Raw genomic sequence first — 13,463 nt, 5'->3', positions numbered from 1 at the left:
GTCTGATGTGTGACAGCCTTCACAAAGGCCCAGAAGAAACTTTCAGTTTAGGTCTATTCTTAGTTTAGTTGAAGAAAAAAAGATGTCTGCTATGGAAGCAACAGAATTTTCAGGGAAATGTGTCTTGGCAAACAGTACCTGGTTGGTTTGGGTTTTTTTCTTCTCTTAAATACATAGTGGTGTTAAAAGGGCTAGACTGAGGCTGTAATTCCTTGCGGACTGAAACTGAAAACACAGATAGCTGAGGTAGGTTTGATGTCTTTCAAAACACATATCTATATACAAATTATGGGTATGTCATGGCAATTTTATATGACAAATTGCTGCTGTAACCCAAGGATAGGAATTGAGAAAGTCATGGGTCAGAAAAATAAAACACTGATTAAAGTAGCTATTCTAAGCAATGTTATCTTTATTTACAATCTGTGTTTTCAAATCCATCAAATAGGATTTAATCGATAACTGAAACCTAGTTAGAAAAGATGCTTCAGTCTGTTTCTTCATCACTGGTCTGGGTTTTTTCTCATTACAAAGACAGCGGGAGCAAGCGCTGCCTGTCTCAAATCAATTATATTTTGTCCCCCAAAAAGCTCAACATATAGAACACATGACCTTCCAAAATTTCCAGTAACAGACCACTAACACTTCAGCATGGGCTTTAGGGAAGACATAATTATTTATTTTTACTTGTCCATAAAAGAGATTTACCTGTGCATGACAGACTGTGTTCAAAAATACTATGTCCATACACAGTCACGGGTTGGTTTAGGACCAGTTGCTGCGTGGTAAGAGTCTAATGATGAGACATAGCTTGGCCAAATCAATGATACACTTTGTTGAGAGGAAGACATCTCTGTCTTCTGCCTTTAAAAAGGAAAATCTTGAATTGTGTACCTTTTTTATCGCTGCAAAATGAAAGGAGAAAAAAGCTGGTAAGGAAGAACAGGGGAGAAATGTAATTTAGCAAGTAGTATATGTTAGAGAACATACTGTCCATTGGCAGATTCCATTATATACTCAGGATTTCTAAGTAGTTTTTCACTACAGCACCTGTGAAAAATACTCCCTCTAGATATCTTTTGGATTTTAGAAAACAAGAGAAAGAGAACCCATAAATTACATTTTACAAAGATTTTACCTCAGAATTCCTGGTTTGGGATTTTTCATAGCAAAATTAAATATATCCATAAATATGGAGTCTCTTCAGTGCTTGATTTGACAGTGGTCATACGATTAATACTGTAAAATTGCTAACATTATTCAAGTGATCTTGAATGCTTCATAAGCAGACTTCCATTTGTCTTCCATGCAGTGTCACTATTCATATGAGGCACAACAAAAAGAAATGCTGTGTTATTCTATCATCAGGTCAAAGGCAAAGCTAGAAACAGAACCTTGACTCCTAATTCTAGTCCAGCACCTGTTTTACCTAACACTGTCTAGATCCAATGCAGCTATGGTTTTAATAATGTAAATAATGCATTAGCCAATCCTTTTCTAAATTTTCATGCAATTAAAAAGCTGAAATATTCTAAGAAACACAGGCATCTGCTTTGCAGTGTTTCATGTTTACACTATTTTATATTTGGACCAGACTGTTCATCAAACATGCATGCATATTAATGGCAATGCTGCAAAAAGGATTTTACCTTTACTTTTACAGTTGCATGAAAGGAGAAACCACAATCCAGTATCTGCATTTCTGGAAGTGTATGTGTGTGGTTTACTGGAGGTGTGTCTCAGCTCAAAGTACTAAATATATATGTAGCTGAGCTCATGGGATTAAAGCAGTACAAGAAGAAGCTAGAATAGAAGGTCCCCAGTCCTGTACTGTACAAACAGTCCTTGAAACTCCCAAGGACTTCCTAGATCACTTTGGCAACGGTCCTTTTAATATGTTATCTGTTAACGCACAATTTACATGGGATGGGAGAATGCATTGGCTGTAAATTTGCAGATGGGCTATATGTATGTGTGTGGAGATATATGCTTACACATGTATAAGAAAAAAACTTAAAAGCCAGCTGTGGAAATAATCATTCAAAACTGGGAAGTCTACCAATGTCTGGGACTGTCTTCAAAAGTTCCCTGCCTTTGCTGTATTTAGCAATTTGAAATGTTTCAGGACGTCAGAGCAGTGAGTGTCACCCACATGTTAGAGCTGAAGAATCTGAAGCGGAATAAATAAAGTGCCAAGGTTGCTGCCACACTCCAACCTTGTGTAGAAATACAAACCACAAACCATGACTCCCAGTTCTAACTATACCCTCAAAAATGTCAGGGCTTTTGCAGTGAGAACATTGTTGAGTGGAAAAAGTGTGTTTTAAGGCATTCAAGAGACCTATTTCATTTCCTGTTTGTTCATTCATTTGTATGTTGCTTTCACTCATTTTCTGTCTTTATCTTCTGCTAGCATACTTTCAAGTGGCAGGCTCTTCCCTGACAAGCAGAAAGTGAGCAGAAAAGAGAAGGGTTTTTTTCCATACTCAGTGTTTCAGGAATCAGATGATGCTGGGGTTTTGCTGTCTGTTTTGAACTTTGTAAAGCTTATTATTTCAAAGGGCATGGTAGACAGCCAGACTGCAGTCCTCTGAAAGGAAACAAAACACCACCACCACCACCCCCCTCCCCCAAACCCTGCCTACCTGGCTTCTGCTTTTTAATTTGGATTTTAAAGCCTTCTCCTGGCATTTGTTTCCTTGCACGTTCTCTTTGCTATTCTTTAGCCTTAAAGATTAGCCAAAAAAAAAAAAATCATTTAGCCAAGTTATTATTCGCTGTATCTATATATAGCTGCAGTGTATATCTATAGAGCAAGGGTGAGTTTTTAGACAGAAGAAACCTTTCATCTGTTCCTAAGCACTTGGCATTAAAACAATGTTATTAATATAGATCTACATCTGTTGATAGTGAAATATGTAAGAAAAAAATGCACAAGCCTAATGACAAAAGTTCAGAATTAGGGCTTGATTCTACAGAATTTGTAATCCTAGCTATACAATCTAGTCCATGTTGGGATGTGAATTTTAAATCAAAAAGCAAGCAAAGTGGAAAAGTTGCAAGAATCTGAGAACAGTCTGGACTGAGTAAAGTGTTTGGCTCAAACATGGTTCACTGAAGCAAGCACAAGTGTTTGCAGCAGGGAGGAGACCCAAATGGGCAATCCCAGGAGGTGAGGAGATGCTGTCAGAACATCTGTGCTACAGCTGGAAATTACACTGGTATACCTGGCATGTGTACAAATAGCTGTACTAGCTGCAGGTGTGGTTCATCTCACCTACAGAATGTACTGAAAAGTTAAGCACCCAAGACCAGGTGCTTAAGGTGCTCTCTGAAGGTGTTTTATTTTTATTGACTGGCATATACAGTGGCTTCAATAATTAACTTCTAGATGCTTAAATTAGGTGAGATGAACTTCATCTTGTCTATACAAACCTGTGTGGAACTGTGGTGGCAGATGCATATTGATGCTTCTGTGGCACCTGTTTCTTGCTAAGTAGATTAAAACAAGTGGTGATACATACTTGTATCTGCTGACGTCATACCTGCCTTGGTTGTATAGACACAGCTCATAGGGCAGCTTGAACCCTAAACACTAACGTTGTAAAGACCAGTTACACTAGGTTTGGCAACAGTAATCCTGTGAATTTCAGCTGTGATATAAACGGTTTATTTTAAAGGAATAGCCTTCCATAGGAGTTCATCCCTATGCTGCAGCTTCTTGTTACTGTGACAGACATGAAGTGAAAATAATTGCAAACTCACTGGCCTGTTGTCATTTTCCAGAGTCCAACATACAAATCAATAAATATTGCATAGGAAATAATGATTTTTAAAGTTATTACCTGGTCATTTCAACTGTTGTTAGTGACACGGAATGCAAATGCACTTCATAGCAAGGAACGTGGTGCTGCTCATGGGGCAATAATATGGCAAAAGCAAAGTGAAGAATGAAGTCAGTAGAAAAGATAGTGAGCTCATGTAAATGTGAACTTGATAGCACCACTTCGATCCAGTTTCAAGGGAAAACTTTAATTTTTACATTGCTAAAATTAATGAAGAGTTGACTGCCCAACCCCATACTACTCGGAGAAGAGTTTAGCTGCTCTGAACTCAAGCAACGAAAATCAGAGTCAGAACCAAAGTCTCTTATGTGCCAGAGCCTCTTTAAGAACAACTAAGGCCATTTTAGATCTACTGTGTTTTCTTTGGGCTATTCTGAGCCATCATTTTACTTGGGGACAATTTGTCTTTGAATGAGACTACCAGAAAGAGTGACTGGCAACCTGGTAGAGGCAGGAAAGGAGATATATCACCTTTTGCTGGCTTGTCTTCTGCAGTAGCTTTGGGTTATTTGTTATGTGCTGTCAAATGACATGGTCAGAATTTTAAAACTTGCACAGAATTTCATAGACTCATAACAGTTTCTTGAGATAAAGACTGAAAACGATTTTTCAAACGAGCTGCTAATCTTGCAATGGGCTTGCTGTAGCTGTTCTTTGCACCCATTACAGACATACATATCATCAACTTTGTACTGGTCTGAGAATTTCCAATAGTGGAGACTAAGAGGATTACATGGTAAGAAGAGGAGAGTTGGGAGTTTTGAATTCTGAGTAAACATTACCATATTCCATATCCAGCGCTTTCCACAGTATCTGTAAAGGAGAGAGGAAGGAAAATGCTTTTCATTCAGTTAATGCTCCTGTAGACTTACATGTAGACTTAATGCAAGGAATTCCTGTTACTCATCAATTTAATATTGACTTACCTTTTTAGACTTTGCTTATCTTCTAATGCAGTTCCTGTGTCAGTCCACTTAGTCATCACATCTTATTTTGTACTGTACATTTTTTTTGAGTCTAAACATCAAAGACAACAGAATCAGCTGGTACTGAAAGCAATGGTTCCTTACTTGGGGGTTCCATGTATTTTCATTATGCTATATAACATGAGGTTTCTTCATGGATGATTGGAAGACAACAAAACATAGCTTTCTGTTCTTTACTGTTCTGTTCCAAGGGTGGATGTTTAATACCTTTCATAAACCTTAAACTGCTGCTATTAATTTGGAAATGAGAATGCAGCCTAATGTCGAACAAGCTTAGATGACACAGACTGGAGAAATTAATAAGCAGGAAACACTGCATAACCAGGATTCAGCTGGAAGCAATATACCAAATACACCATAACTCTGACCAAGATACAGTATCCGGACCAACCACTGAGTGCTTTGACACACCAGGGGAACATTTTCCTGGAGAATTACTTTTGGAACTAGCAAAAATGCATCCTCAAGCTACTTCTCCGTTTTCCAGAAATCAGTGCTGCTTTTCTCTGCCAAACTGTTTTCCTTATTCTAATTGAAAGACATACTCATTGCTGTTGAGCAGTAGTACCCAGAGACTTTTGTTCTCTTCCCAGTGGAAATAATAGAACTTCATGCAGTTGGATTGCTCATGTTAGGTAGCATATCTTGAAACACCACTTTCCCTGAAGGACTATTTCATACAGACACTTCCCTGCATTATTTTTAGTAATATTGTTTGATACCAAGTTGCTGTCTTCCCTATGTTTCAAAAATGTTGTTCATCTGATTTTCTCATGTGTGTGTGACGAATATGGTCTTTATCTGTTTTTTCAAATAAGCAATTTTGATAGTCTTAAACCATGTATAATTAATATCAATCCTTTAGATAGCCACAAATAGATGTAAAATATAATTCCTCCTTTCCTTTCAACTACAGAATATCCACAATGCAAAGACTCCATGCACAGCAATTCAGGAAAGCCTTGACCAAGAGCTTGTCGTCAGCCTTCAGTGAACTAATAGAAAAGCTGATCTGGAGATCAATAGCTAAAGAAGAATACAAAGAGATTGATCTGTGTGGTCTAGTGAAAAGTGATTTTAACAAATAGACTGAAACTCACTATTTGACCAGAGTACCAATTTTCATATTATGGTATAGCACAGCAACATGGCATCAGCATTCTTTAAAAACACTGAAAAGCTGAAAAATGTGAAAAAGAATCACAAACGTTATTTTGAGGCCTGAAGGAGAGTGTTGCAGTGGGAAGCAGAGAGTTCAGTCTTCTTTAATTAACAAGAGGGAAAAAAGGTGGAGAAGTAATTCAGGTACAAAGGGCCCTAGTAAGAGAATATAACAACTATTACTCTAAATCAGTGAAGACATTCTAACAACTGCTGAACGGAAACTGAAGTCACACAATTTCAATCAGGAGGCTTAAATTTTAGCAATGTGAGCAGTTAACCTTTGGAACAAATATGATGGATTCTCTCTATCTCTTAGCATCTGCAGATTAAACCTTGATACCTTCCCGCAAGTTATGCTTTAGAACAGAGTTGTGTTTGGCTCATTATAGTGATAAATGGCTGATAGTTAATGATCTGTAACATAGAAGAGGTGAAAGTAGAAGATGTCAAGGTCTCTTCTGGATTTAAACTTTATGAATTCATGAAGCCTTTGTTAAATTTGGGAGCAAGGACACTAATTAGGGTCAAAGGGGATGTTTTGGCCTGCCTGTTCTAGTCAGATTTTCTCATCTAAGACTTAATCATCTGCTTAATAGAGCACTAACGTCTGCACTGGTATAAAAATGAAAATCATGTAGGATTATGTAAGTTACTTTGGTGAGGTGAATAAAAAGAGGGACAACTTTCCTTGTGATTTCTTCATAAGCTCCATTTTTTATGAATGGCAGAAGACACCAGCGCTTACTCGTTATCACTGATGTGCTTCTCTGAAGTACTTAATTTTGTTGATCACAAAAATATGTGATTGTGTTAATGAGTTTGAATTAATGACTTCACAAACTGGAAGATCAGAGAACAAATGTAAATGCATGTTTGCTTAAGCATAGCTAACACCATGAACAATTTTGTTCACATTCAGTTACAGTTCAGTTATATTTATTATGCTAATAATATTTATGTAAATGTGCAGTGGACATGGGAGTAGTGTGATAAGCAGAAAGGTGCCAGAATTTTATGTCAGCATAGTGTAGTGATACAAAGGGAACGACGGATACCACACACATAAAAGGTGGGCATTAACTTACAAGGATTAATAATACTTTAAAGGAACTAATTCAAGGTTGGGATGTTGTTCCTGGTTTATAGGTAGATTTTAGCAACCTAATAAGGTTACTGAGAAAGAAAAAAATGGCAGAGCCAAGACAAGAACACAGTTCTGACTTCACGGTAGAACACACTGCCTCACATGGCAGTGTCAAGAAATGGTAAACCTTTACAACTTGCAAAATGTTTTCAAGCGTAAGGGATCAGATTCAGTAAGTGGTTGTGGGAACTGAAAGTGGTTCATCTGAGGTGCAGCACAGAATCCAGAACCCTGAGAAAGATAACTAGCTTCCACATGCAGAGAATCTTGATCATAGCATGATCCAAATTAACTAACATATTAATTACCAATACATATAGCTTTTTTTTTAAACTGTGACTGCTACTCAATAGAAGACTACTGTTGGTCACAGGTGCAAACTGTAAAATTCCTTTTTCAAACACCTGGTTTTTCATGAAAATGTTTCCTCCTTAAATTCACTGCACTGAACCTTTCTTTGAGGGCAGCTTTTTACATCATTCCTTTCTAATTAAATATGAAACTTGATTCTTTAGCTCTTTCTTCAGTAGCCACTATATTACACATGCAGAGGATAGTTTTATATTTAATTCTCTTTCAGCTAGAGGAAAAATAAATTCACTTTTCCACCACTCCAGTAGGATACCCTAGGGTTCTTCTGTTCAGTAAAGAATTTAAGATCCGGTAGGATGGAAAGATAACGCAGATATAACAGAGAGACTGGTGCTCTCGCAGGGCAAAAATTATGTCTGATCTCAAGACATCGGGTAGCATTTCGAACAATTTTGGTTAGTTAGTGGATGTTCTGAGCTGCCACTTTCAAAAGAAAGCGGTAGCTGCAGGTTTGCTTTCTGAATAGCCCTATCCTGCTTTTTTTTAAAGTATGTCTCAAGAACAAAAACCAGAATGGTCCTTGGGGTACCTTGGTATAGGAATAGTCTGACTTTAAGATCCTGGCTGAACTTCAGTGCGAGTTAAATGCAGACCCTTTTCAAAACAGTAACCATTTAAGACATACAGCTGAGCCTTGGCCCAGCACACATATACGTTAAGAGCCAGTGCTTAATCTCCGAGTTTATTAGTTGTATGTTAGGGAAAAAGAAAGAAACAGTAACTTGACTGGAAATTAAGTAAGGCAAGTAAAGGGAGTTTGAATGGCTGTGAGAGTTTAAGGGAGAGGCAGCTGAACAGTTCAAAATAACTAAAACTCCACCACTCCATCACTGGATTTTCTGCAGTCTTAATCATAATGATTTATGCAATTAAAAAAATATTTCTGCAGGCTAATTGGGTTTCTAGGACAGAAGTTCTAGTTCAAAGACTAGGGATTTTGAATAAAATAAAGAGGATGACAAGGTATATATATATTGAATATATTTATTCAAGAAATAGAGAGAGATTTAGTAAGGAAGCAAACATTCCGTGTTACTTCCAAAAACTGTCACAAGTGCCTTTCTAGTTCTTTTGGGATTGAATTGTATGTCTTTGGCCTCTTTGTACTATGTGAACAATGATTCATAATTTAACATCCCTGGTAAAATGCTCTTATTGCTACTGTAAAACCAGGTATCCCCACCCAGACTGAGATCCCTGGTCGAGCCTTGCAGGGTTAGCACATGGTAGAATATCATCATGCTGGTCTCAGTTCTCCTGTCACAAAGCTAATCTAGATGGAGAACTGGCTCTGTTGTTCTTTACCAAATAATGTGTGCATCCAAGGGAATCCACAATTCAGCTGTTCCTAACTGTGTTAGTTGGTGTGCAGCCTCTGGCAGAAAACTTGAAAATAATCCAAAGCATAAGAAGACAATACGAAATTTAGAGATGACTGATATAATCACCTCACTCCATACAAAAGTCTGAAAGATATAATAAACTTGCAACAGCTAGTCTCAAAGGTGTATTCTTACTGGAGAATGTGATCTCATATTGCTAAAGCAGTGCCAGCTGTAGCAGAATTGAACCCTGACGAAATCCTTGTCTGGCTCTGGAACTGAGAAAGTTCATGTCTGTTCAACCACCAGCGGCACGGGATACCATGAAATAATCTCACATGCCAGGTTGTTAGTGATCCTCATTCATGACCTAGGGCTGCTCAGCAAGTAGCATTCTGTGATGTAATAGGGTTGTGACATCAACAGTTTACTACCTATGCTTGCCAGCTTGAGATGCTAAGCCAGTGTCACCTCTTCTTTGTTATGTAGTGCTTGGTATACCTATCATGCAGCTGCATCTCGTATGAATTTATGTGGGAATTCAAGATTTAAGGAGCGAAACAGGGCTTGGACCAGGCTATAAGGAAGAGCTCTTCCTTTTCACTTGTCCTCTGTCAATAAAGGATGTCTGAAAAGAAGGGTTGTGATAAGGATAGTTACTCTGCTCTTGAATTGCTGGATTTCAAGAATGCTTTGAAGCAGTTCCAGAAACTAGTTGAAGAAATAGTAATCCAGACAACAAAGGAGAGATTAGGCTTGTGTATGAAAGATGATGTTAAGAGTTACTCTTTCTGATGGGAAGGTGTAATTATTCATATGGAGAGAAGGTTTCAGAGAGACAAGACTATTAAAAAAATCAAATTAATGTTCAGACTGTAACTTCTTAATTTGTACAGGAAATAGGCAGATTGCACTATAAGAGTGTTTTTCTCCTCCTGGTAGGACTTCTGGTCAAATTACAACGCTGACAAACAGAATTGGTGGGGTTGCCACATATACAAGTTAGCATAAGCACAAACTCAATGATTTATATAAATCCAGTTGCTTACTTGTAAATAATGAGGGCAGAGGTTTGCTTTTCTCAGTGCAAGTGGCTACTGTTGCATGACAGGATAACCTTTATATCAGACTGATATCAGATTCATATCCAACAAACCAGAATGGTGGTATGAAAGTAGGGGAAGAAAGAAGAGGTGAGAATTTTTCACCTGTTCTTTTACCTGTTTCCTGTTATGCATTGCAAATCAGCTAGTTTTGAAAAGACTAAACATGAAGATACAACTTTTTTTTTTTTTTTTTTAAATGCTTTGGTGTGAGAAGCTAGAACTTGCATGCTATTGATATTGAAGAAATAAAACAGGAAATAGTGGGGATAAGAAAGGAAGCTGTAGCTTGCCAGGTTTTAATTCTGGATGGTTTTCCTCCCATAGAGATGAGATAGACTATGGTAAGTTCTGTAAAACCACAGACACTTTTTGGTCCAGAAGTCAAGGATCATAATATTAAGGCCTTTTCAGGAAGATTAGCAGCAATCCTGATGGCAGGCCAGAGTAGTGTAAGGTAAGGATTTCTAAAACTTGTATTAAATATAAATAACTAATTAAAATCTTTAAAAGTAACAGTATTTAGCTGTTGATTGTGTGTTGTTCATGAGTCTGTTGTTCATGAGCTCTGTAGCATAATGAGGCACTCTCATGTGGTTATTTATCCTGCCATTCATTTCCTAAAAAAAAAAAAAAATCATAATAAAAAAATTTGCAAAACCATTATGCCTTTGAAGCTAGAAAATTAAATAAAATTTCTTTTTTTCATTGATCTAGACAAAGCTAGATTGAAAACTGGCTTACAGTAACCGACTTGTTGCTGTTATCCTATTCAGGAAGTGATGTTTAATCCTAACAAGCTGAGAAAGGAGTTCCATACTTAGTTTGATAGTAAACAATTTAGAAACTTGCATGTCTTCGTTTGTTGATTAAATGCAAGTTTCCAGGGAAGACATTTGAAGATAAGAGGGTAAAATCTGTCTTTGGTATTTCTCTTGTAGAATTTGAGTGGTGACAGACATTCTGGTATGTGTCTTGAGAGCTGAAGGAGTTTGTAATATTATAAAAGTTTAGCTCTTTCTAGCTTGTGTTATTCTGTGCCTTATGCTATTATAATTTTAGTTTAAGTAAGAAAAATCCTATGCTCCTAGTGTTAAAACCTGGAATGTGAAGCTTAAGCGTCAGAAGATCAGTAGTCAGTGTAAATTGTAAATATGAAAATAATCCCTAGAGGCATGCCTAACGTATTTCACTAGACTGAAGACTAGCTCTTTCAGGCTGTCGTGTCTGTGAAAGATTAAGCATGGAAGACCTTTGCTAAGCCCTGCCTTTTCCCCCTTTTTTCACATGAGTGAACAGGGCGGTATTTTGCAAATGACAGCATTGTCTCTACAAGATTTTTGCTAAGAAATTCCCTGTATAGGATTTTCTGCTGACTATCTCTGGCTAATTTCAGACTTCTAAATATATCATACAAAACGGCTTAACACATGAGAGAATCCATACTGCTAATTCTAGCAGATTCTTAAGAGCAAGATTTGCTTATACTGTGCTGGCGACAAAATGAGTCCAGTAATGCCGCGATTGAGAGACGGAGACCCGGTCAGGTGGAATCAGATCAGATCTGCTTTATTGTTCTTAACATGCTTCTTTTATAAGGCTGCATACATAGTCTAAGATTATCGTGCACAAAGCTCATTGGTTACATATTGCAAAAGTGATTACATATTGCAAAAGCTAAATTCCTTATTCGCTGTTCCTCTTCACTCTGCTTATTTCGTTTCCTAGGGTTACAAGTTCTGCTTCGGTACTTTCCATTGTATGCCTCAATCTTATGCTTGCTGACAGTTTCGGTTATAACCGGACCTACATCCTGTTTTGTATAACCACAGGCCCCAAGGTCGCAATGCCCTTGCGGCCTAAACCTCCACTAGTCGTATTGCATTATGTTCTTTCTCCTGTGGTCCGTTCTTCATGAGTTCCCACAGGCCTCCTTCAATTAGGTGAGTTTCACTGGGGGTCCTTTCAGGATTAAACAAATCATTCCCTTCACAGTAATTTCAGCAAGCAGGACTATTTTTTATTCCAAATATGTATAATTTTCCTTATTCAACTCTTTCCAACCCTGAGAGGTATCCATCCTTATAAAGTCACGCCACTGGAGGTCTGAGAAGAAAGATTAATTAGAATGAATTAAATAAAGCCTAGGTAGGTTACATTTTTATTTGTAGGTGAACTGCTTTTCTTTCCTGCCCCTACATGTTTGGCACACCAGCTGAATTTGCAAATCAAAATTCTTATTAAACATTAATTATGCTCTACTGGTTTACCTGAGTTGAGGAAGTTGGTCCCTGTTCTCTCTGAACCAAGATCCTGGAGCCCATTATGCAGATGCACAAGAATACATGGTAAAGTATGACCTAACTAAATAAAAACATTTTTTCTGCTTCTTTTGTGAAAGAGCAGTGATGTCTACCAGAACTGCTTATCATCAAACAAAGTTTGATATACTAGATTCCTGACAAGGCAGTAGGATCTGGAGCGTGGAGCCTGAGTATGTCCAGATCTTCTTCGGAACTACTTCAGTGGTATGCGTTGGCCTCAGGCTTCTTGACAAAACGCAAAATTCTTATGACTACAGCATGCAATTTTTGCTCTGAGGAGAAGTCTATCTTTAGCTAAGCCATCAAAAATGCTTCTTCTCCTTCCTCTCCTTCCTCTTCCCCTTTTCACAGGGATAAATCTGGCCTTTACTTAAATGTGAAGCATTAGAGCTATGGCAGTATTTTAGCAGAGAGGTTTTTTACCCAGAGGATTCTGTATCTATTTTTTGAGTCTGTAGATGGGTGAGAACCATTTTTCTGTCTCTACTGGTGGTAAATAGCAAATCTTTGGAAAAAGTGTGTAAGAATGAAGTAACTATGAAATAGTAGATCTGGTTTACCCCTCCTAGCTTCTGACTGCACATTGCTTAAGGATTTCCTGTGCCAGAGTTGCAGCTGCGCTCCACGTTTAGTATCTCTTGATGGACTTTTAATCTATATATTTGTAAATTACTTCTGAAACCACCAAAAAAGGATACTCACATAGCATCCACAGCTTTCCAGGTTTTGTGAAAAAGTACTTTGTCTTGTTTCTTTTAAACACGGTGCTCTTTTTGCATGTGTTATAAGAAATGAACATTTGCTTTAGGAAAGCGTCTTTTATTAAGGTGTTTCTCATGGACAGTGTTTCAAGCAACTGTTCTGTAAGACTGACTGGTTTTTACATTGTTTGAGCCAATCTGTATTAGAAGCATCTGTCATCATATGCTACTACAAAATTTTGTTTGTTTTTTACCTGAAGGCAGAATTGGGCCGAGGGGACATAACTTCCAGCACACAATAACTTTCCTATCGATAGCATTGGTGGAATTGCATATATGGCAAGCCCTTGCTGGGCTTAAAGCCACAAGGCAAGGCATGAACTATAAATTCAGTAGCCTAGTTCCAGTTTAGATTACACTGGAACACCACTTTGTTTGAACCTTGAAGATACCCAACACCTGTTTTTTACATGTTATTGACAATTGCCACCAAGTAATTTCC

The 13,463-nt window shown here is 37.7% G+C and overlaps 1 protein-coding gene across 1 annotated transcript in view; it reads left to right on the top strand.

Moving 5' to 3' along the window:
- Window positions 1–7,183: 7,183 nt before the first annotated feature.
- WDR64 (WD repeat domain 64) overlaps window positions 7,184–13,463 on the top strand; it is a 71,875-nt gene continuing 65,595 nt past the window's right edge. Inside the window, 5 exon segments of the mRNA XM_037391719.1 lie at window positions 7,184–7,260; window positions 9,457–9,614; window positions 10,266–10,299; window positions 10,301–10,338; window positions 10,341–10,393. Of these exon segments, the coding sequence (XP_037247616.1) occupies window positions 7,184–7,260; window positions 9,457–9,614; window positions 10,266–10,299; window positions 10,301–10,338; window positions 10,341–10,393 (360 nt within the window).

Source organism: Falco rusticolus, chromosome 6 (genome assembly GCF_015220075.1).
Source record: "Falco rusticolus isolate bFalRus1 chromosome 6, bFalRus1.pri, whole genome shotgun sequence".
Taxonomy (NCBI): domain Eukaryota; kingdom Metazoa; phylum Chordata; class Aves; order Falconiformes; family Falconidae; genus Falco; species Falco rusticolus.
This window is presented reverse-complemented; position numbering and strand designations above follow the sequence as displayed.